At 38.8% G+C, this 23,292-nt stretch overlaps 3 protein-coding genes across 3 annotated transcripts; all 3 read right to left on the bottom strand.

Moving 5' to 3' along the window:
• Positions 1 to 560: 560 nt before the first annotated feature.
• LOC136668028 (odorant receptor 131-2-like) lies at positions 561 to 1,526 on the bottom strand. Its single transcript, XM_066645275.1, has one exon. It carries the CDS (start codon positions 1,524 to 1,526, stop codon positions 561 to 563), a length of 966 nt encoding a protein of 321 aa, XP_066501372.1.
• Positions 1,527 to 13,122: 11,596 nt separating this feature from the next.
• On the bottom strand, positions 13,123 to 14,085 carry LOC136668976 (odorant receptor 131-2-like). Its single transcript, XM_066646756.1, has one exon. It carries the CDS (start codon positions 14,083 to 14,085, stop codon positions 13,123 to 13,125), a length of 963 nt encoding a protein of 320 aa, XP_066502853.1.
• A 4,642-nt stretch (positions 14,086 to 18,727) lies between these two features.
• Positions 18,728 to 19,702, bottom strand: LOC136667911 (odorant receptor 131-2-like). Its single transcript, XM_066645074.1, has one exon. It carries the CDS (start codon positions 19,691 to 19,693, stop codon positions 18,728 to 18,730), a length of 966 nt encoding a protein of 321 aa, XP_066501171.1. The 5' UTR covers positions 19,694 to 19,702.
• Between the last annotated feature and the right edge of the window lie 3,590 nt (positions 19,703 to 23,292).

The following is a 23,292-nucleotide window of genomic DNA, read 5'->3' on the forward strand; positions in this document are numbered from 1 at the left end:
TAAACCACCTCAAAAGCCTTTTCTTCCTCTTTTCAGTTGTTTTTAATGCAGCTTAATAATTGAACATCATGTGAAAATATATCAACACATCCTAACAGGTAATATATTAAAGTATGACCATTTTTGAGACAAGCTTTTTAAATGAAAAAGATTTATGAATGCCAAAATGCCATATTTATTTTCAATTATTTTCACTAAATACAAACAAATAAACTGTCTGTATATTATAATGTGCAGAAGCATTGCTCTGAAATAAAAATTTTACAAGGTATATATAATGTGCTTTGTAGAGTCTATCCTGATCACTGAAATTAGAAAAGCAACCAGCATTCATTGAAAAACAAAAGCATTGCCTGTGACAAACAATCATTTATCATCAATCATTAGTCATCACATATTATTGAGGCAAATGGTTCTGAAGGAAATTACTGAGTTTAACTCATTTTTGTCAGAGCATAAGAGTTAAGAACAGCTACATATATTTCCACATTTATTTACTTAATAATTATTGGACCTAACCTTTTCGTGTGTATCTACATTTGTAACTACTTTACTGTAATTCACTGTACATTGACAGCTGGCTTAATTTTGCCTTTGCCACAGTGGAAGTAATATATGAAAAAGGGTCGCAGGGCCTCATCTCTCAGCCCATAGACAAGTGGACTCAGGCATCGTGGCAGAACCAGGATAAACAGAAAAGCCACATAGCGCACATCCATAAACAGAATGCTGTTGCCCATCATGGCTGCAGCACGCTCTATGATGTTGTAGAGAAACGTAGTAAGGCAGAGGCAAAGCTGAATTAAGTGCAGCAGCACAGTCCTGTAGGCTTTCTTAGCAGACTCTTTACTGGAAGACACAGACCTGGCTGTGGCCATAATGCGGATGTAGGTGAAGACAATGACCAGTGTCACTGACACAAATAAAACTATGTCAGTGCCATAGAATAAATCAAGTTGCCATGGTTTAATGAAGAGTCTTTCCCTTGTGCAAAAAACCTGTGATTTTACAAAGTTAGAGTCCATCAATACTCCATAAATGAGGTCTACAATAATGTTTGCAGAGCAAATGCACCAGATTATTGGAATGGAAAGAAATGTTCTTTTATGTGTGACTATTTCTGCATGTCTTAGTGGAAAACATATGGCCACGTAACGCTCTAATGACATCACAGCTAAGATTAAAGGTGTGTTACGAAAAGCTGTACTTGAAACAAGAACCATTATACCACAGGCAGGTCTGAATAACTGGAAGGAAATCATGGATAAACAATAAAGCATAGAAGTGGACACAAGCTGAATGGAGTCATTGAGGAGCATGTGGGCAAAGAGAATGTAGCGGGGCATGTCTTTAAAAAAACGCTTACTCCTGAGTGCATAGAACATGACACTATTCACATACACAAAAAACAGAGACATTAACATTGCAACAACTAGTTTTGTTATTGGCCCCTCATTCAGAACAACATAGTACATTTGCTGATGTATGAACAAAATCTCAACAGAGCTTCCATTTGAAACTGCCATAAGCTATAGTTATAAAAATAATTCAATCATATAGTTATATCCTGTTATTTACTGTATTTGATCTGTGATGTTACATGTAAAACAAAAAATGCTCTTGAATGCCAGCCCAGCACGGAGCATTAGGACTGTACTGTCCTAACCTTTTAAAGAGCTATGCAGGTGCCTGAATGAAAGAATATGACACGCCTCTTATTAGGTATTTCATATCAAGAGTCAAGAGAGAGTTGGTGTAGGCTATGATGCAATGCTTTGCACTTCAGCCTTAGTGGGTAGAGTGTAGATGATATGAAAAAGAGGTATTTATTTTCATTTGTGCTTTTTGTTTTGGTATGTGAAAGTGCTCAGCTTACTGCACCACTGGGCAGAGGTGTGAGTCAGGTTTCAGACTGAGCATAGAGTGTGTCACTGGGCATTTAGAATGGCCATGACCAAGTGCAGACAAGTGGAAGTGCACAGCCTCATTCATTTGATGGAGGATGGCAAGTCCTTAGAGGGGTGACAAACACTTATGTGCCCCAATATCTTAAATTTGGAGCTCATTGCTAAAGTGTCAGAATAATAACTGTAGTGTTTATATATAAATATATATATATATAATATATATATTTATATATTGTATTTGTAGCGTTTGACCTTATTCAAACTCGTTCTGATTAATGACGTTTTGACTAATGATAATAATTGTTATTGTTATGATTGACTTAAATGACAAAAACATTAACAAGTAGTTAGAGAGTGAATACTGTCATTGCTACGTGAGTTCCTCAGGATTTTCAGACTTTTAATGAACAGACTCCACACACTGTTATTTCAAATAATGGAAATATTTTATTAAAAGAAAAGAGACTATTTACTAGACATAGCACGGCCTTAGAAATTCTCACTGGATCAACGCAGGTCAAACTAGTTCGAATTTAAAGATAGGACTTGACTAATGTGCTGCTAAATGAGATTTAATTAATGTATCAATTTATCAAGAGATTTAATTCAATTTTCAACTCTGGAAGTGCATAGTTTTAGCTTACTTTTCTGTCGATCTCAACCACTCGATGGGTACAGAGGCGCTTTGAGGTTATGGGAGAGTGGAGTCTCACTTAGTTCCCGCAGTTCTTACGTGGGAGCTTTTCAGGCTGGGTCAGCATAGACTTAGTCACTCTCGAGTCAGGCCGCCTCGGGCGTGTTCAGAGTGTGGTAAATCAGATGAAGGGATTTCCTCTGGCTCACTGTCCTGAATGGGACGTTCCATCCATATGGAAGTCTTGAAAATAAGCTTGCTGGTCCTTGCAGTTTCCAGAACAAAAAATCGAACAAATAAGCCTATACTTATTATACGATTTTCCTCTATCTCGGCGGTGTCTCTTACTCTGGCCACGAATAAGTTTCACCTGCTTTGATCAGTTGTGAGATCAAACTTGGATTGGGCGATAAAACATGAACACATGAACAAACTTTGTAGTTTCTTAATCACACTGCTAACTAGCACAAGGCGTCCCTTGGAAGTTGAGTGAGGTCCTCCATAAAGTTCTGTTGAAGAGTAGTTTCGTCAGCGTAAGGAAGAAGGAAGAGCGTCACACTTGAAGTGAAGAGAGCGATGTGAGGAGCGTAGCGGACAAGAGAAGAGGGTCTCAGAAGAGCGTAGCAGAAGAAGAAGGCGGGGAAGAGCGGAAGCGAAGAGAGGGTGAACAGAGTCAGGCACTCTCTTTTCAGATGTGGCGCAGTCACGCCCATTTGGGAGGTATCCTTCCTTTGATTGGATCCTGGGTCTGAGGCTCACGTGACTTGTTTCACGTTTCAGAGAGAGAGAAAAGATTCACGTATACACATGAAAACTGGATAACGTAAAAATTACTTATACATACTTGTGGTACAGCACAATGAGTGGATTATTAATATCAAACATCTACGTATATATATCTTGGGTATTTTACAATTACATCCCACTACAATATTATGCTAGAAGTTAGAAACTAATTCGTTTTCCTAATCAGAGACAGAAAATTTCCTTCATGATTGAAACAGTAATACACATCACTTCATTAGTTGGTAGACATTCACCTGAGGACACAGAGAGTAACATTCATACATATTGCATAAACAAATTTATAAATACTCGATTAAGTCCGTTATGTATTTAGACGGCCGCAGGGCGAAACATGATTTCGCAACTGTCCACTTGGGGTCGCTGTTGGTCCATGCTATTCGTCCTGTTCGGATCGGTTTTCAGGAGTTCAGTGCCAAGTCAATTCTGTGTTCCATCTGTGTGATTTGCAGACGATAATCAGTGCCATCTTGACGCTGCTAGTCATAAAACTCGGTTGTTAATCCTAGTCTTCACCACTTTGTTTGATCTTCTTTTTGCCTAAAAGCGTCATAAACTGGCTTGTTATCTTTCCGTTCGTGGAGAAGAGGAGGGGGTCATGGGCAAGCGTCCTGGTCAGCCTTTGATGTGCGTGAGTTTGTGTGTGTGTGTGGGGAGGGGTGCAGAGTCTGTACGCACACACACAATTTTGTGGAAAAAGGGGTTTCTTTCCCAAGAAATCCTTATTCAGAGTGGAGAGTCTTTCATTCAGAACTTTTCATTTCTTTATTCGATCCATACTCCACTACATAACTTATCCACCCCTTCTATTTCTGAGCTGGCCAACCTGGAAAGGTGGAGGTACAGGTGGTGGGCACTGAGTAAAGCTGGTGCAGAGGTCCAGCCAAAGCACTCATTCAGCCACCATAGCCAGGCCCATGGCATGTACTGTGCTCTGGATAGCCCACGTATTGCCATGTGTACTGTGATTAATTGACTTTATAGCAAAATTGTTTGGATTTATTATGTTTGATGTTACAGTAAACTAGATGTAACAGATCATTCCTTCTTCTCAGAGTGAATGTGGCTCATGGAACTATGTTGTTGTGAATAAAGTTGTTGACATGCTTTTTAGACATAGTTTGTTTTGCTCTGCTCTACAATACAGTTTTGTTTGCGCTGTGAGGTCAAAAAAGCTTTCTCCTTTAAAGCCTGACTTATCTTTGTCTGTGCCTTGTTAAAAATCACAATTTCTTTAAAAAAATCAATAACTTTCACAAAAAATTCACAGACACAGGTTTAAGGTTAAAAGAGAACAGGTTCCATTCTTTATTTAAACAGGTTAAATTATAATTACACCCAACTGGGTAAGTCTAAAAAGAGATACCAAAAAGCATGCATGAAAGCAGGTTAAGGTATAGACATATTAACCTGGGTAGATCTAGGAAGACGTACAAAAAAGCATTTGTGAAGCTCTCACACTTATACAGTATTCAGGAGTGAAAAGAATATTACCCTACCTTTTTCACACATTCCTGAGTTGGATCCCATTACAATCAAAAGGTAAATTTTTCCCTCATGCACATATAAGGACTTCTGCTTCCAGTTAACTCTTCAGGCATTGTGTCACGCCCTCGTCCTGGTGTCTGTTTTCCCCTGTTTGTTATTGTCCATGTCTCTGCCCATGTCTCACGTTTCTTCATCCCCCTCATTATCTGTTCCAGGTGTGTCTTTTCTGTGTTATGAATTTAAGTCCCCATGTCTCACTTCCTCTTGTCGGTCATTTGTGTTGCATTTTGTTGCTTTGTTATGTCACTCAGTCCAGTCTGTCTGTCTCCATTGTGTTATGTTGTTGTTTTACTTACTAGTCTTGTTGTTTCTTATTTCATTTCCCATGCAGTGTTGTTAAGCTCTCTAATCTGTCTGTCCTGTTTGCTTTAGCTCTTTGTGTTTAGGATTAATCTGTCTGTCTCTGCTGTTTCTCATTTTGTTTCCTCTTTCATTGGTTTACTCTTTGGTCTGTCTGTCTTGCCTGTGTCTCATGTCTGTTTGTGTCTTTTTTCCGTTTAGCACTGTGTCTGCTTTAGCTTTCTGTCTAGGTTGTCTGTTTAGTTCTCCTTGTCCAGGTATCTGTTTAGCTCTTTCATGTTTAGTTCTGTTCAGCTCTATCTAGTTTTGGTCTGTCTTTCTACGTCTGTTTAGTCATCTCAATCCAGGTTGGTCTGTATCTGTTTAGATCACTCCTTGTATTGTCTCTCTGTCTCAGTCTTTCTTTGTTTAAATATTTCTGTCTAGATTTTAGTCTGTCTCTGTATTGTTATTTTGTTTTGTAAATAAAAGTAACTGTGTTTTAGCGTGTGCATCTGCCTCTGTCAGTCTGCCATCCGTGATTCCTGACACATTGTTTAATAGACACTAGGTTCAAATGAAAGTTTGTGTGGTTCTTAAATGTTCTTATCTATACATACTCCTTTTTCTTCCCATCAATTATGTTTCTGTTTTTCACATTCTCACTTGACTAACACCTGGCTTCTCCCTGTCCTCCCAAATACATCACACCCCATTGTTTCCAGACTACATTTTTTTAGGTTGCTCAGTGTACATTATTTGTTATATTTTTAACAATGCTTTCATTATTTTCCAGCCAAGTTTTACCAAATACAATCTCAGGCTTCAGGTCTCAGACCTTGAACTGGTCCTTTCTCACAATTGCCCTGTGTGCTAATAAAAGCTATCACTATCTCAGGCCCCTGCCTTTAGATCTGGCAGGTGCTTTGATGTTAAGACTTTTCCGGTAAGAACAGTAGTTCCTCAGAATTTAAACATGAAAAGCAAGAGCAAGACTCATTAACAAAAGTAATTTATCTGGAAATTACAGTTACAAGGCTTTTTCATAAAACATGAAAAATATTTACCTTTTGCAAAAACTGTATTTATTTATCTATATTTATTTTAGCAACCTAATTTTAACAAATGAACTAACTGCTCATTAAAATGCACATTATTTCTGGGGTTGTGGTCTCAATCCCCACCTCAGTTCACTTGCCATGACATAACAGAAAGCTGACAGTCGCGGAACACAGTAAACAGTCTCTTTAATGTCGTTATCCAAAAGAGTAATCACAAGGCAGGCAAAGTTCAAAAACAGGAGCAAACAGTACCTCAGAGGATGGACAAAAACAGTAGTCAAAAACAGGCTGAGTTCGAAAACCAGAGAATGCAAACAATACCAACAGGGACAAGACAGGAGACGTAAATCGGGAATACAGGCAGGAAGTAGGCAACAGGAGACCGTCAGACAAAATACAATGGAACGCGTTGTATGCATGGGAGAACCAAAGCAATACTCGGCAGGGAACAGTTCTCAGAGTGAGGTATATATAGGGAGACAAACAGGTGTGTCTAATTAGAATTCTGGTGAGGGAGACCGGTGGGTAGTCATGTGACTGACAGGTGCATTCTGGGAATTTGAGTCCTGAGATGTAGGCGTGACAGTACCCCCCCCCGAAGACACCGGAGGAGGCCTGGAACGAGGACGACCACGACGACGACCACCCAGCGGAACAGAGTCACCGGAGCTATGGACTTCTGCACATGCGGAGGACTGAGATTGACGTGGGTTTCTGGATCGAGACATAGGAAGGGACGGAGTGGGATTAGATACTGATCCTCTCGGGCGACCTCTGGGACGGGGAGCCGGCTTCTCAGGATGACGAGAGTGAAACGCCAACACGAGACCCGGATCATAGATGTCCTTTGCTGGTACCCATGAACGCTCCTCAGGACCGTACCCTTCCCAATCATTAAGATATTGAAGAGTTCCTCCACGTCTACGAGAATCCAGCACCTCTCGCACAGCATATGTGGAAGAGTCCCCAACGTCCAATGCCGGGGGCGGAACGTCGTCGGGCTGCAACTCATTCAAAGGGCCTGGGACCACAGGCTTGAGGAGAGACACATGAAAGGAATTAGCAATACGGTATTGTGCAGGTAATTCCAACTTATAAGTAACTTCATTAATTTTATCAGAAATACGAAAAGGACCAATGTACTTGGGAAGGAGCTTCCTGCACCTCCCCTCAAACCTGATATCCTTTGTAGCCAACCATACTCTTTCTCCAATCTGGAATAACGGGGAATTTGATCTGTTCCTATCAGCTTGTTCCTTATATCGGGAAAGGGCCTCTGTGATGTGAAGATTAGTTTCCTCCCACACCTCCTCACTGCGTCTCATCCACGAGTCGACTGATGGAATTCCAGATGTTGCTGCAGTCCAGGGTGCCAACGGGGGTTGATAACCTAATATACACTGAAATGGGGTGAGACCTGTAGTCGAGTTAACCAAGGAGTTTTGGGCTATTTCTGCCCACACCAAGTACTGGACCCAGTCTTGTGGATTCTCATGACAATACATTCGTAAAAACTTTCCCAGCTCCTGATTAACCCGTTCACACTGGCCATTACTCTGGGGATGATATCCAGAGGTGAGACTAACATTTACCCCTAGATGTTCAAAGAAAGCTTTCCAGACATGTGACGTAAACTGAGGACCTCGGTCAGATAAAATGTCTTCAGGGATTCCAAAATGACGGAATATATGTGTATATAAAGCTTTAGCTGTATCCAGGGCCGTGGGTAATGAAGGAAATGGTATGAACTTAACTCCTCTAGAGAACCGATCAATGACTGTGAGGACTGTAGTAAATCCCTCCGATAGAGGTAGGTCAGTGACAAAATCCAGCGCCAAATGCGACCAGGGACGTTCTGGAACAGGTAGAGGCATAAATTTACCTGCCGGAAGGGTTTTAGGTGTCTTTGCCTGAGCACAAACTGAACAAGATGCTACAAATTCATGTACATCCGCTCTTAATGACCCCCACCAATAACGCGCTAGAATAAGCTGTGTAGTGCGTCTCTCTCCGGGATGACCTGATGACAGTGACGAATGGGCCCAGGTAATCAGCCTATTACGAAATTCTGGCGGTACATAAGTTTTGCCTTCCGGACAAGCTTCAGATACTCCTTTTGACCGATTTTCCTGTGCAATCAGTTCGTCTAATTCCCATCTGATAGCTGCCACCGAAACGGAGGAAGGTAGTATAAACTTAGTTGATTCTTCACCTTTCTCCCCTAATTCATTCTGATTAAAACGAGAGAGCGCATCTGCTTTAAGGTTACGATTACCTGGCTGAAACGTGATGGAAAACCGGAACCGGGAGAAAAACAGCGACCACCTAGCTTGCCGAGAGTTCATACGTTTTGCAGTACGAATATATTCCAGATTCTTGTGGTCAGTTAGGACTGTGAAAGGATGTAGAGAACCTTCTAGCCAGTGTCTCCATTCCTCTAAAGCTAACTTTACCGCTAAAAGTTCTCTATCTCCGATACCATAATTTCGTTCAGCAGGTGATAATTTATGCGAAAAAAAAGCAATGGGGTGTAACTTAGGAAGTTCCCCACTACGTTGAGATAGTACCGCCCCTACACCCGTCTCTGAAGCGTCTACCTCAACCACAAAGGGGAGTTCAGGGTTAGGATGTTTTAATATGGGAGCGGTAGTGAAGGCTGTCTTGAGACGTTCAAAAGCACCTTGGGCCTGAGCAGACCAACACAAACGATGAGGACTACCCTTCAGTAAAGCAGTAAGTGGGGCTGCAATAGAACTAAAATTCCTAATAAACCGTCTGTAGAAATTCGCAAACCCTAAAAAGCGTTGAAGCTCTTTCACGTTAGTTGGGACTGGCCAGTTTACGACCGCCTCAACCTTCTGGTCGTCCATGACTATACCAGACACACTGATAACATATCCCAAGAATGAAATGGTTTGTTGATGGAATTCACATGTTTCTCCTTTGACAAAAAGGTTATTCTCCCTTAAACGCTGAAGCACTTGACTGACCTGTTTTATGTGAGTTTTAACATCTGGAGAGTAAATCAAAATGTCATCAATGTACGCAATTACAAATTTTCCCAACATATCCCTGAAAATGTCATTGATAAACTCCTGGAACACAGATGGAGCGTTTGCCAACCCATAGCTCATCACTAGATACTCATAATGTCCCTTGGTAGTACTAAAAGCAGTTTTCCACTCGTCCCCCTCCTTAATTCGCACTAGATTGTAGGCACTACGAAGGTCCAACTTGGAGAAGATGGTAGCACCTCTAAGTTGCTCTAATGCAACTGGAATAAGGGGTAGAGGATATACAAATTTCTTAGTTATATCGTTCAGAGCACGATAGTCTATACAAGGTCTTAATCCACCATCCTTCTTTTTGACAAAGAAGAAACCCGAAGATATTGGAGACTTTGATGGACGTATAAACCCCTGTGTTAGAGCTTCTTTGACATACTCTTCCATGACTCTTTCTTCTTCCAAATTCAAAGGATAAATACGTGATTTAGGTAAGGTAGCACCTTCTACAAGTTCTATCGCACAGTCATACGGCCTATGCGGGGGTAGTTTAGTAGCTTTTGTTTTACTGAAGACTTCTAAGTATTGGGAATAAACGGGAGGAATTTTTACTGACATGGTTGAATCTGGACTCTCCACGGAAGTGGAATGGATAGAAATGTTTTTAAGGGCTAAACAGTTTGTGTGACATAAGGATGACCAGGATGTGATTTCGCATTGGCTCCATGAGATAGCGGGGTTATGAATTTCTAACCATGGTAGTCCCAAGATAATCTGAAAATCCGCCTTGGGTAATACCAAGAACGAAAGCCACTCGTGATGCAGAAAACTTGTTTGGAACCAAACAGGAACTGTCTCTTGTGAGATGAAATCTCCTCCAACGGGAAGGCCATCAAAAGCTCGGACTTGGATCTGTTTGCACAACTGTTTTGTCTTAATTCCCAGCCGGGTAACGAGGGATTGTTGAATGAAGTTTCCTTCGGCTCCAGAATCTATTAGCGCTGAAACGACAAGAGAAGTTCCTTGGCAGTACACTTTGACAGGTATGAGAAAGGATTTTGATATTAACCCTTTTGTGGGTACACTCACCAAGTTAGCATGAAAATTCCTCTCCAGGTTTTGAGTCCGGACTCCCGGAGGTAAGCGTGTACAATCACGACGAATATGATCAGATCCTCCACAGTATAAGCATAGTCCACCGTGGAGACGACGAAGGCGCTCTTCATGAGAAAGTCGCATAGTATCGCATTGCATAGGATCCGAAGGAGGATTAGGACAGGGAGCTTGACCTTGTACCGGGCGAAAAGGAAAACCAGTAGCGGATTGACGCTTGACAACTTCTTGTCTTTTACACGGTGGCCGGGGACGTTTTTGTAGGAGTTGGTCCAGGCGGATGGATAAAGAAATTAACTGATCTAATGTCAATCCGTCATCTCGACAAGCCAGTTCCGTGAGTATTTCTGGATTTAGACCATTCCGAAAAACATTAATGAGTGCAGGTTCATTCCAACCACTACCAGCAGCAATAGTCCGAAACTCTAACGCATAAGCGGCAGCTGTTCGGGCTCCTTGCTTAAGGGTGAGAAGGATCTCACCACTAGAACGTCCCTCCGTAGCATGGTCAAATACTTCCCGGAAAGTAGTGACAAATTCGGGATACGTGTTACTGACTATATTGTTCCAAATAGCGATGGCCCACTCAAGTGCTTTACCAGACAGACGGGAGACCAAAAAAGCGATTTTTGCCTGGTCGTTACTGGGAGGGGAATTCTCAAAAAATATAGAACATTGCAATAAAAACCCGCTACATTTAGCCGGATCACCTTCAAAAATCTCCGGTTTACTGACAGGATAACGAGAATTCAAACTGACAGACGCTACAGGAGGACTGGGACTAGGGCTAGGAGCAGGAATACGAGCTATAAGGGCGTTAACACTCTCCAACACTTGTTTCAGCTGGAGCTGTTGACTCTGTTGTTGTTGAGCGAGAGAATCAACAGATTGAGTCACGCTAGCCAACATTTGCTGGTGTTGACCTAGCATCTGGCCCTGACTAGTTATAGCCGTTCTGACGGCATCTGTGTCCGCTGTCTGCATGTTGGCCGAGTATTCTGTCATGACATAACAGAAAGCTGACAGTCGCGGAACACAGTAAACAGTCTCTTTAATGTCGTTATCCAAAAGAGTAATCACAAGGCAGGCAAAGTTCAAAAACAGGAGCAAACAGTACCTCAGAGGATGGACAAAAACCGTAGTCAAAAACAGGCTGAGTTCGAAAACCAGAGAATGCAAACAATACCAACAGGGACAAGACAGGAGACGTAAATCGGGAATACAGGCAGGAAGTAGGCAACAGGAGACCGTCAGACAAAATACAATGGAACGCGTTGTATGCATGGGAGAACCAAAGCAATACTCGGCAGGGAACAGTTCTCAGAGTGAGGTATATATAGGGAGACAAACAGGTGTGTGTAATTAGAATTCTGGTGAGGGAGACCGGCGGGTAGTCATGTGACTGACAGGTGCATTCTGGGAATTTGAGTCCTGAGATGTAGGCGTGACATCACTCTCTGTGAGGGGTTTGGTGTGTTCTCTCCATGTCTGTCCAGGTTTCTTCCAGGTGATCTCACAGTCCAAAAATCACCCAATGGTAGGTGGATTAGCTGTTCTGAAGTGTCCATATGTGTGAGTGTGTAAGTTAATGTGTGAGTGTGTAGTGCCCTGTGAAGGAAACTTGTGTGTTCCCACATTGTGCTCAGTGATTCCAGGTAGGCTCCAGACCCATTCTGACCCTGAATTGGATAAGTGGTTACAGGCAATGAAAGAAAGAATGAAAAAACTCCATAGAAATATTAGTCAATGATTTGGTCAAATCATGTATTGACTGATGCAGTGTAATCACAGTAGTTGTCCCCAACATATTCATTTACAGATTTTAATTTATCTAGGAACCTGCAACACAGGTTGTTACATGTTCAAAACCCACTGAACATGTCACAACTCCTCTGATTTAACTTTGAACACAGTGTCACAACGTATTCAGATTTTGATAATTATTTAACACCTTTCTTATTCCTTCTCTTGATTGTCTTATAAACATGCTTCAGACCCACACTCCCTCCAGCTCTTTGTAGTGTTCATTAACAGGTCTATGCTGCTAAATTCAACATTTATTTATATTTACAGCATACAATCATAGTCAGTGAAAACATTCATTAATTCCTTCCTTGTCTGTAACCACTTATCCAATTCAGGGTCACGGTAGGTCACGGCAAGGCAGAAACACACACTGGAGGGGGTGTCAGTCCTTCACAGGGCCATTTCTATGGATTGTTAAATTAAATTAAAGCATAGTCTAGAGATGTTTCATAGGTGGAAAACAGCAATATGGAACACTTGGTGTATATACGTATGTTCACCAGGTGTAAAGTCCTGATCTGTTCAAAGCACTCTTGTTTTGAAATGATATTGTGCATTACTGTCCAGCATTCTGTAATGGAAAATATTTTTAATGATTAAGTATAATATAAAGACTTTATGTAATATGAAAACATGAACTGGTTCCAAAAATGTGATTATTCATGGGCTGAATGGTTTTTTGTCTACTTTGGACTGGCAACACATTCATGCTGTAATGTTACTTTGCAGTGATTCCAAGTAGGCTCCCAAGCAAGTGTGACCCTGCAAAGGGTGAAGCAATTACAGAAAAATAACCAATCAATCAATTAATCAATCAATATTTAAGAATAATTTGGTCTGCACCACAATTTATACATGCAACCAAACATGATGTAACTGCTCAATTTATCAAAAGATAAACAGTTTCTTAATTAACTCTAAATGTCACATGGTTATTGATACATGTGTAAGTAAATGCCCATGATTCAGTGTACATTTACAGTTGGCTTAACTTTGCCAGTACCATAACGGAAGTAGTGTAAAAACAATGGCCGCACAGCCTCGTCTCTTAACCCATAGATTAGTGGGCTTAGGCAGCGTGGCAGGATCAGGACAAACAGAAATATCACGTAGCGCAGATCCAGAAAGAGAGTACTGTTGCCCAGCATGGCAACTGCACGCTCTATGATGCTATAAAGAAATGCACAAAGGCACAGGCAAAGCTGAATGAAGTGCAGCAGCACAGTCCTGTAGGCTTTCGTAGCAGATTCTTTGTTATAGGACACAGATCTGGCTGCGATCATAATGCTGATGTAGGTGAAGATAATTATAAGTGTCACTGACACAAAATAACACATGTTGAAGCCATGGTAAACATCCAGTTGCCATGGCTTTATGAAGAGCCTCTCCCTTGTGCAAAATATGTGTGAGGTAAAAAAGTTAGGGTCCATTATTGCTCCAAAAAACATGTCAAACATAAAGTTTATGGAGCAAATACACCAGATTAATACAATTGCAAAATAAGTTATTTTTTGAGTTGCTAATTCAGCATGCCTTAGAGGGAAACATATGGCCACATAGCGCTCTAATGACATCACTGCCAAGATTAAAGGTGTGTTAAGAAATGTTGTACCTGAAACAAATATTATAAATGCACAAAAAGATGTGACAATCTTAAGGAAAGCCAGTGCAAAACAATAAAGCATAGCAGAAAAAATAAGCTGAATGGTGTCATTGAGGAGCATGTGGGCAAAGAGAATATAACGTGGATTCTCTTTGAAAACACGCTTACTCCTGAGAGCACAGAGCATGACACCATTTACATAAGCAAACAACACAGACATAAACATTGCAATGATACATTTTGTTAATGGTCTCTCATTCAGCACAAGATTAAAAACTTGTTGATGTATAAAAAAATCATCCACACTGTCATTAGAAACTGCCATAAGCTGTTAGTCTGTGTTAGAAACTTACATAAAATTCACAGATAACACTAGATATTAGAACAGAAATTACAATAAAAATTTGAATAATTAAATAATTATACAATACTTAAAGAAATAAAAGATAACATGACAAACATACAGAAATCTGCACTGTTCAGTGGAAAAAACCAACACACCCTCCCTTAACAGAGCAGAGCTAAAATCAGTAGTCCTCTCATATACTGTCTTTTAAATGGTTCATGACATCATTTAAATGTGGTCTCAGGGTGGGAAATGATAGACCTCTGGGTTTGGGTCATGTAGCTATGGGAAACTATGAAATAACAAGTTATAATGCAAGTTCCTTGTACAACAACTCATGTGATTTGATGGAAAATGCATAGCTTTTTCATGATCGAGAAAAAAAGGTGATCGTTAAAATCTCCGCAGAAAACAGTGGAAAAGTAATTAGCAATAACAAGCTCAGCCAAAGACTCTAACCTCAAAAGTATCTCAGCGTAATGAAGATATGTCTCCATAGCAGGTCAGTACGGAAGGGTATTTCTGCCACACACGAAAAAAAATACTCAGTATGTGGTGGTTATGAGATAAGCATCTCTTTATTGTGAGATTGTATCTTGTAATTATGAGGCAACATGTCGTAATTTTGAGATCATTCTATTTTATAATTATAATATAATTATGAGATAAGTATCTCGTTTTTGTGAGATATGTCTGTCTCCATTCTGTCGGTAATACCAATACTGTTCAGAAACAAGAGCCACTGAACCGTGGTTTCACTGGGTCACACCATAGGGCCAACAATGATCCATTGGTCCAACTGTGTTTAGTTCAACGTCCTTGTATTTTTTTATGTGTTTGGGCTTATTAAGTGGTCTAATCACCGCGCCGTTACCGCTACCAGACCTAGGGGATACCTGAGCCAGCAGCAAGTGATACACAAGCTGAACAGAGTCTCAGTGACTCTGTGGATCAGTGAAGAAACAAGACAATAGTTTACATCTTAATTGAAACCAGCGTGAATTTATTTCTAAACTGACACTTTAATGATTTTAAGAGTGAATATTTTATTTTATTTTTTAATGTTAAATAAAATATCAAATATAATAGGTTGATATACACATATTAGACGACAAATAAACGCTCAATCTGTGGTATTCCATTTTATGTTTCCACCAACATATGTAATTATAACTATTAAAATACTATCTCCAATAATGTAAAAATGAAAAGAAATAATGATATACATATAGTCCTTTATATCCAATTACAAATTTATAGACCCATTTTACATTATCTTGACATTCTACACATTTACTGAGCTACGCATATAACATTTAGACCCCATTAAGAATAAACACACATGCACAATGCAGCTAATTCAACTTAATGCTGTCTGTCTTGACTCATGATTGCAGAAACATTAATAGCACTACCAAACCAACATGTCTCATATGTTCTGAGACTGTGACGCTAATTAAAACTGGCTAATTAAAAAATAAAAGAGCTCTAATAGCCCAGGGGTGTGTTTCCCATACAAAAACAGAGCCCTGAATTGAACTAACAATGCTTCATTAACCAACATCTGAATTCCAACCATTTCCCAAAACTGTCATACTTGTTAGTACCACAGTAGTTTGAACCATGTTGGTTTAAATGACCGTAGTCTGAACTACAATGGTTCCAGATTACTTTGGTCTGGCTTTCATAGTGGGAAACATTTTATAAAATTATAGGAAAATATGAGAGTTGTGACTGAAATGATTCATATTGTAATCATATATAATCAGCAGAAAAAGAATAAAATCACTTGAATTAAAGATATATGCATATTTAAAAATAAAATAAATAATAGTGGTTCTTCAAGTGTTTAGGGTTCTATATACAGGTGCTGGTCATAAAATTTGAATATCATGAAAAAGTTGATTTATTTCAGTAATTCCATTCAAAAAGTGAAACTTGCATATTATACTCATTCATTAAACAGACTGATATATGTCAAGTTTTTTTCTAATTTATTTCTTTTAATCTGATGAAAAATATATAAAAAAAATGTGAATACTTGAAAGTATGTCAGTTGAAAACAATCTGGATTGTAAACAAATTTTTTTTTACTACTCAATATATATACCAAGTTGTCATGCTCAGTACTCAGGGCTCATGCTTCCCTTTTTAGAAGCACTCAGTTTACAGCCTGCACAGACTTATACCTTACTTAGCAGTTAGTTACAGAAAGGTATAGAGTACTAAGCTATTTAAATCATAATTAGCAGCTAGTTACTAGAAAGTAGAGGGCACAAATCTACACTTCAAGGAAGACCTACCAGGAGACTGTGCACACTTTCCAACAATGCAGGAGCAGGTTCAGCGTGAAAGAGTTGAATCTTTGTTAACAAGCTCACTGTAAATTTCAACAAACCTTTTGACAACTTCAGACTTGGACAGCACCTCGTCCTGTTCATTCAGAAACCTTTCCTTATCACCGATGTCATAGGATTCTTAAAGGAAGCCACACAGCTATTTAAATAGGCAAATGCTGGACCTTTCCAAATGTAACTGATTGATGTTCAAGGAGGTGTGTCCCTGAAAGAACATTTGTGAGGAAATTACTCTGCCAAGTTCTGGCTCCAAATTGTCTCAGACCGAGTGTTCCCATGACTGGAGAATGTAGCAATGTAAATCTCGACTATATTTGGCTCTACATACAACTGAAGCATCTTTTTCCACAATGATTATTATTATAAACAAATATCACTCCCTGACACCATTTTAACCCAGCTTTAAAGTCCTGTCAGTACAGCCAAGACCTCACATCTCTCACTAAACTAGAGAAAGTGTGAGAAAGGAATACAAGAGGGAAATAAACTGTTAGTATCTGAAACTGAGTTAACAAGAATACTTCAGGTTTTATATACTTTTTCTATAATTAAGCACTTTATGATGCACTGTTTTCAAAACTATTCTGTTTTTTATGTAGCCCTTGTAATTTTATTTATTTATTTTAAATTGTATAAATAATCAATTCAGTTCAGCATTTAAAGCAATAAATGTTGTTAAAATATATTGAATGGTATTTGTAATTTCAGTCTTTCTGTTATAGATTACATAAAATACTGAAATACTAGGCTACTTCAGTATACAGCATATGGCATATTCCTGTCCCACCAGAAAGTGAGTTATGTGGGCCACCTTGTATCTGCAAAGGGGATGAAAGTCCACCCAAAAGATCTTGAAGCTGAGGTCCCTGGGGCACAAGATGCCATAAACCATCTGTGAGGTTCTGAGATTTCTCAGCTATTATCATAGCTATATTCAAGATGTTTCTCACATCGCCAAGCGATGCTCCACTCTTACTGCTGTACACAATCCAGTGACATATTTGATGAATACAACCACATTTGATGAATGTGGTTGGTCACCATTGGTTTGGGGAAATACCTGTTTTGGCATAAAGTACCGGCCAGGACAGTTCCCTGTGATTCAATTCTGTTTTCCTATGTATTGCAGTGAACCTTATATATTTTCTAGTTTTAATCATTGTTTTATAATTATTATTTTCATTTCAGTTGTAAAATTACTGAATTAATTTCCGCACTGGCTTTAATTTCATAATAGCTTTTGTTAGCAATAATGCTACTGAGAGAAAACGAGTTATTAGGTTCACATATCATCTTTACCATGTTTCCCTATTTAAGATCCTGTTAAATTGTCTTTCTTTTTAATTTATGGGTCTGCTCTTATGTTCCGTGTCTTATCACACCAGTGCACATGGTGATGGGATTTGATTGTCCTGTGATATATTTAACAGGAAAGTTAAAAATTGGACATGTGTAGGTCAGCTGTAATAGTGTGTGTGTGTGTGTGTGCAATAAAAAAAGAGAATCTGAGATTTTTCCCTCCTTTCTGACCTTTTTTATTTGACATGGGCAAAAACAGTAAAAATACAAAATATAATATAATCCAGGTCTTGGATTGTGGGTGACTCTCTGTAAGACATTTGATGTGTTCTCCCTGTGTCTGTGTGGATTTCCACACACATTGGTAGGTGAATTGGCTACTTAAATGTGTCCATAGGGGTGGATTGGAAAGTGTGTGTTGCCCTGCGAAGGACTGATGCCCACTGAGAGTGTGTCACTGCCTTGCTCCCAGTGATTCCAGCTATGAATCACTCAATGAATCACGAATTAATTAATTAATTGGCATACATCAAACAACATATTGTAACAAATGTATATTTACATCTTCATCAGATTTCTCGGAGATCTAACCTGTCACAGGTATTCCAATGTCACTGTAATCATGATTTACACTTTAGTGCACCGTTACAGCAATTACTCTTTTCAAACATAACATGCAGTTTACTATCCTCAACATACTACTGCTTTTGTTTGTAACAAAATTGTAAACCAGAGTTCCAGTGTTAAGCTGTAAGCAAAGTAAATGACTCAAGCAAGGAATAGGTAAGGATTAGAAAAAGCTGTTACTGAGTTAAACCAAATCCACATTTAAGGAACTTTTACTTTTTTTTTTTTTTTAACTTTTGCTTGTTTTGTATTTATCAATTAAAACACTTATGCATACATATTCTGACATATAATTGAAATCAAATAATTTCTAAAATATGCAATCAAATGGCTGTAATTTAATGAGCACTGACAACAGGCTTGATCTTTCCTTTTCCATAGCATAAGTAGTATGTGAACAATGGTCGCACAGCCTCGTCTCTTAACCCATAGATGAGTGGGCTTAGGCAGCGAGGCAGGATCAGAACAAAGAGAAACATAACATAGCGCAGATCCAGAAAGAGAGTACTGTTGCCCAGCATGGCAACTGCACGCTCTAGGATATTATAAAGAAATGCACAAAGGCACAGGCAAAGCTGAATGAAGTGCAGCAGCACAGTCCTGTAGGCTTTCGTAGCAGATTCTTTTTTTGAGGACACAGACCTGGCTGCGATCATAATACTGATGTAAGTGAAGATAATGATCAGTGTCACTGACAGAAATAAAAAAATGTTGAAGCCATAGAATACATCCAGTTGCCATGGTTTTATGAAGAGCTTCTCCCTTGAGCAAAAAACCTGTGAGGTTAATATGTTAGGGTCCATTATTGCTCGAAAAATTAAGTCAAACATAACATTTATAGAACAAATACACCAGATTAATAAAATAGCAAGGTACGTTCTTTTCTTAGTGGCTATTTTTCCATGCCTTAGAGGAAACTGTATGGCCACATAGCGTTCTAGTGACATCACAGCCAAGATTAAAGGTGTGTTAAGAAATGTGGTACAAGAAAGAAAAATAACAAAAGCACAGCCAGCTGTCACTACCTTAAGGACAGCCATGGCAAAACAATATGTGATGGAGGAGACAACTAGCAGAACTGAGTCATTGAGAAGCATGTGGACAAACAGAATGTAGCGTGGAGTCTCTATAAAAACACGCTTACTCCTAAGACAATACAGCATTATACCATTTATATAAACAAACAATACAGACATGAGCATTACAACGATACATCTTATTATTGTTTTTTCATTCAGCACAATATCATACATTTGTTCATGTATGAACAAAACCTCAGCAGCGCTTCCATTAAAAACTGCCATAAGCTGTTTTAATAAGGCCTTACACCTTAATACAGCGTAGAATAAATTTTAACAATTCAGGTTACTAACAATGTTCAGAAACATTTAAAATTATTTACTTTCATAAATCTTGTTAAGTCCAGCACACAATGACAGCACTCTCCTATGCCAGCCAAGCAGTGAATAAAAGTACTGTATTGTACTGTTGTTTTAAATGGATGGTTTTGCCAGTGTGTTCCCAAAATTAGATATTATGACACGCCTCTAGGTTGGATCATGCACTTCTATTAGACCAGTTTAATACAATTAAATGTACAGTAATCTGTGTTATTTACAACTTGTTAAACAGTTGGTTACATAATATGTACACAAAATATTCCTCAGTTATCCTCAATGGAGGACAAAGTACACAAACAGCATGTCTGACTGCTTTTGTTTTTTGGACTTATTTGCCTCGCTTTACAGTTTTTCAGGTTTTAGAATATTCTGATTTTGACCTCGCTTCAAGTGTTGTTAATTAACACTGTAAATTGTTAAACACTGTTAAATAAACCTGCAACTGATTCTCACCCTCGGTTTTGAATGATTAATAACAGCTACAGATCCATAAACAATTTAAAATGAATGAATAGTAATCACTGCTGACTCTAACTAAACGGTACAAATCATTTTGTGAATTAAAAAGTTCTAAGAACTTGAAGTGATTACTTACAGTATCAAATATGCACCACAGTTAAAATTAAAAAGTCTGCTTTATTACTTGGATTTAGGTGGAGAAACCTGAGGTTTGCTTGTTGGACTATATCCATCTGTCTCCTGGCAATGGTGCTGCGCAGAGAGCTGTGCAGAGCCGGGAGATTTGTTCAAACATGTTACAATTTTACCCACACATAAACCAAAAGGAATGGAAGATTTTCATAATGTTATGGAGTAAAAAGTAAGATATTTGACTTTGAAATGTAGTGGAATGCCCAAAATGGAAATACTTCATTAAAGTACAGATACACAAAAAAACTACTTAAGTACAGAAAAAAATTACATTTGCTTTGTTACTGTCCACCACTGGTTATCCTAGGCTAGTAGTCCAAGAGTGCATCCTGATAACAATGAAAATTTGACCCATATTTGGCCTTTCATTCAGGCTAAGTTTGGCTGTCTCAACTCCACCTTATTTGGGCCAGCCAAATTGCACACAAATCTTGGCCAAAACCACATTTTCCATGGCCACAAGTCCCAAAATGGCACAAATTAGACCTTGCTATCTATATACAATGAGCTTGACTATGGCCCCCACTTTCCCCTGCAAAACACCAGCACAATATGGCCAGTGCAGGCCAACATTGGCTGTTGTGGCAGATCAGGGCACTTGGCATTTTCTGTGATTAAAAATTTGATGCAGGTGGAAAATAGGCTGTGGCTGGCTTCATATGTCTTATAGAAATCACGTGCATGCTTTGCTCTCAGCTAACAACAAGAAAGAATGGGGGAGAGACACTATTTCCAGCTTGAGCATGCAAACTCTCTTTCAGCAAGAGGCAGAGAGGGCAGCGACCCCCTCAATACCACTGCCCACAGGGCATTGGTGGAATAAGAATAGCTTTATTATCTCTTTGTCATTTAACTTTCTGAGACGAAAATATGCAATACATTTTGTTGTTTACAGTTCATAAAACTTTTAAAATGAAATATTTTTTTAAATGAAGCTAATCTATATTATACCTAATACCTAATCTGTATTGTCTTAATAAATAATATTGTTAGCAAAATGAAGTTATTGCATTGCAATAATTTTATATATTAATTTTTATTAACATTTTCAGCCTTTATCTTTGTATAATTATTACTTAAATTAAAACTTAAAAAATAAGCCAAAGATAGTCTTTCTGTGAATATCAGTGCTGTGGAAACAATACTTATTCTCAAAATTGAATGTTTATTATAGATGCATGATTCGTATTTTGTGGCCATATTTATTCAACTGTTAAGTACAGCTCAAAATTTGAGTTTCAGTTTAATGATTGATTTACATCATTCACATACATACATTCACCCTCTTCATTTTGCTGATTAGTTTTGGATGTTGTAAAATGTTCCACTGCAGTTATTAAAGTTACAATCACCTTTTAGGCAAACAATTATATAATTTTACACATTCTTCCTTGATACAAGACTCCATCTACTCAAAACCTAGGTTTCTACCCTTGTTATGAAGAAGAGGGATAACATTACACCTGTACCCTCTTCTCTGCATTGGTTGCCAGTGAAGATCTGGATTGATTTTATTGTTGGTTTATAAGGGTCTATATGGGATGGCAACCAGCTAGAGCATTTTAAGTTGCAGCAACTAAACTCTGGAACATGGACGTTTTTAGACCTGTTTCAGGGGGGCCTACCCGGAATCACTTGGCACAAGGCAGGAACACACCCTGGAGGGGGAGCCAGTCCTTCACAGGGTGACATATACTCACACATTCACTCACACCCTCACACCTATGGAGACTTTTTTGTGTAGCTAATCCATGGGGACACAGGGAGGACATACCAAACTCATCACAGACAGTCATCCAGAGTGGGATTCAAACCCCCAACCCCAGGTTCCTGGAGCTGTGTGATAGCAACACTACCTGCTGCGCCACTGTGCCACACTTTATTGTAATTAATGAATGATTTAAAAATAATAGTTATTTTAAACTGGTATTACAGTATTTGCGAAAAACATGAACAGATTCTGCTTTGCCATTGTTAAAAAAGTCTACTGACAGGTACTGACAGTCCAGATGGCAGTTGGCTTAATAAATGTCTGACAACAAAAATGTTTTATCTGATTTACTACAATCAAAAAACAATTTACAAGTGCATACTGGTCCCCCGGCGTCTGCATTTTGATTTCAGAAATTTGGCCATCCTACGCACATGGTGTATGCAGGGAGGGGGTGTAGTGAGAATCTTGACAGCGAGTGTCATTTCAAGACAAAAATAAAGAAAATAAGGTTAACTGAATGCCTGTAACGATCTTTAATTTAACCAAATTGAAATGCCACTGATGCACTAGTTGAGATAGCATTATGCTAGCAGAGGAAACCTGATTATTGATGAACATAAAGGAAGCCTTCTGAAAAGCCAGTAAAAATGTTCATTCATTAAACACTGCGGTATTTAGGGCAGACTGAATTGAGGTTTAGGTTCTTTCCTGACGTTATGACTGTATATTTTTCAGATAACTGTATATAACAAGTTAGTAGTTGTTCATAACTCAGTTTTGGTTTTCTCCCTTTAGATGGGTAGTACATTTTTTATGTAAAGGCAGGAGCTCCTTGCTTTGTTAAATGTCTACCTCGTCAAAAATATTTGCTGCTGTTTGGCAATTACCCCAAGCCCCCCTGGTTAAAGCTTAGTCCCTCTAATCATTCATCTCTAGTGAAAGCCCTGCTTTGGAATAACCTTCCTTTTTACATAGAATATTCTGCCACATTAGAAATTTTTTAGACAAACGTTAAAACCTTTTTCATTTGCCCAGACTTTTAACATTTCTTAGAGTATTAATTGTATTAATTGCTCTCTTTCATCTGGTGTCCCTAAAGTTTTCCATTTACCAAATGATCTTATTTCTGCTATTGTCT

Source organism: Hoplias malabaricus, chromosome 15, assembly GCF_029633855.1.
Source record: "Hoplias malabaricus isolate fHopMal1 chromosome 15, fHopMal1.hap1, whole genome shotgun sequence".
Lineage (NCBI taxonomy): Eukaryota > Metazoa > Chordata > Actinopteri > Characiformes > Erythrinidae > Hoplias > Hoplias malabaricus.

Bases quoted from the DNA above. Each gene is read 5' to 3' on its own strand.
- LOC136668028 (XM_066645275.1), bottom strand. From the start codon at position 1,526: ATGGCAGTTTCAAATGGAAGCTCTGTTGAGATTTTGTTCATACATCAG.
- LOC136668976 (XM_066646756.1), bottom strand. From the start codon at position 14,085: ATGGCAGTTTCTAATGACAGTGTGGATGATTTTTTTATACATCAACAA.
- LOC136667911 (XM_066645074.1), bottom strand. From the start codon at position 19,693: ATGGCAGTTTTTAATGGAAGCGCTGCTGAGGTTTTGTTCATACATGAA.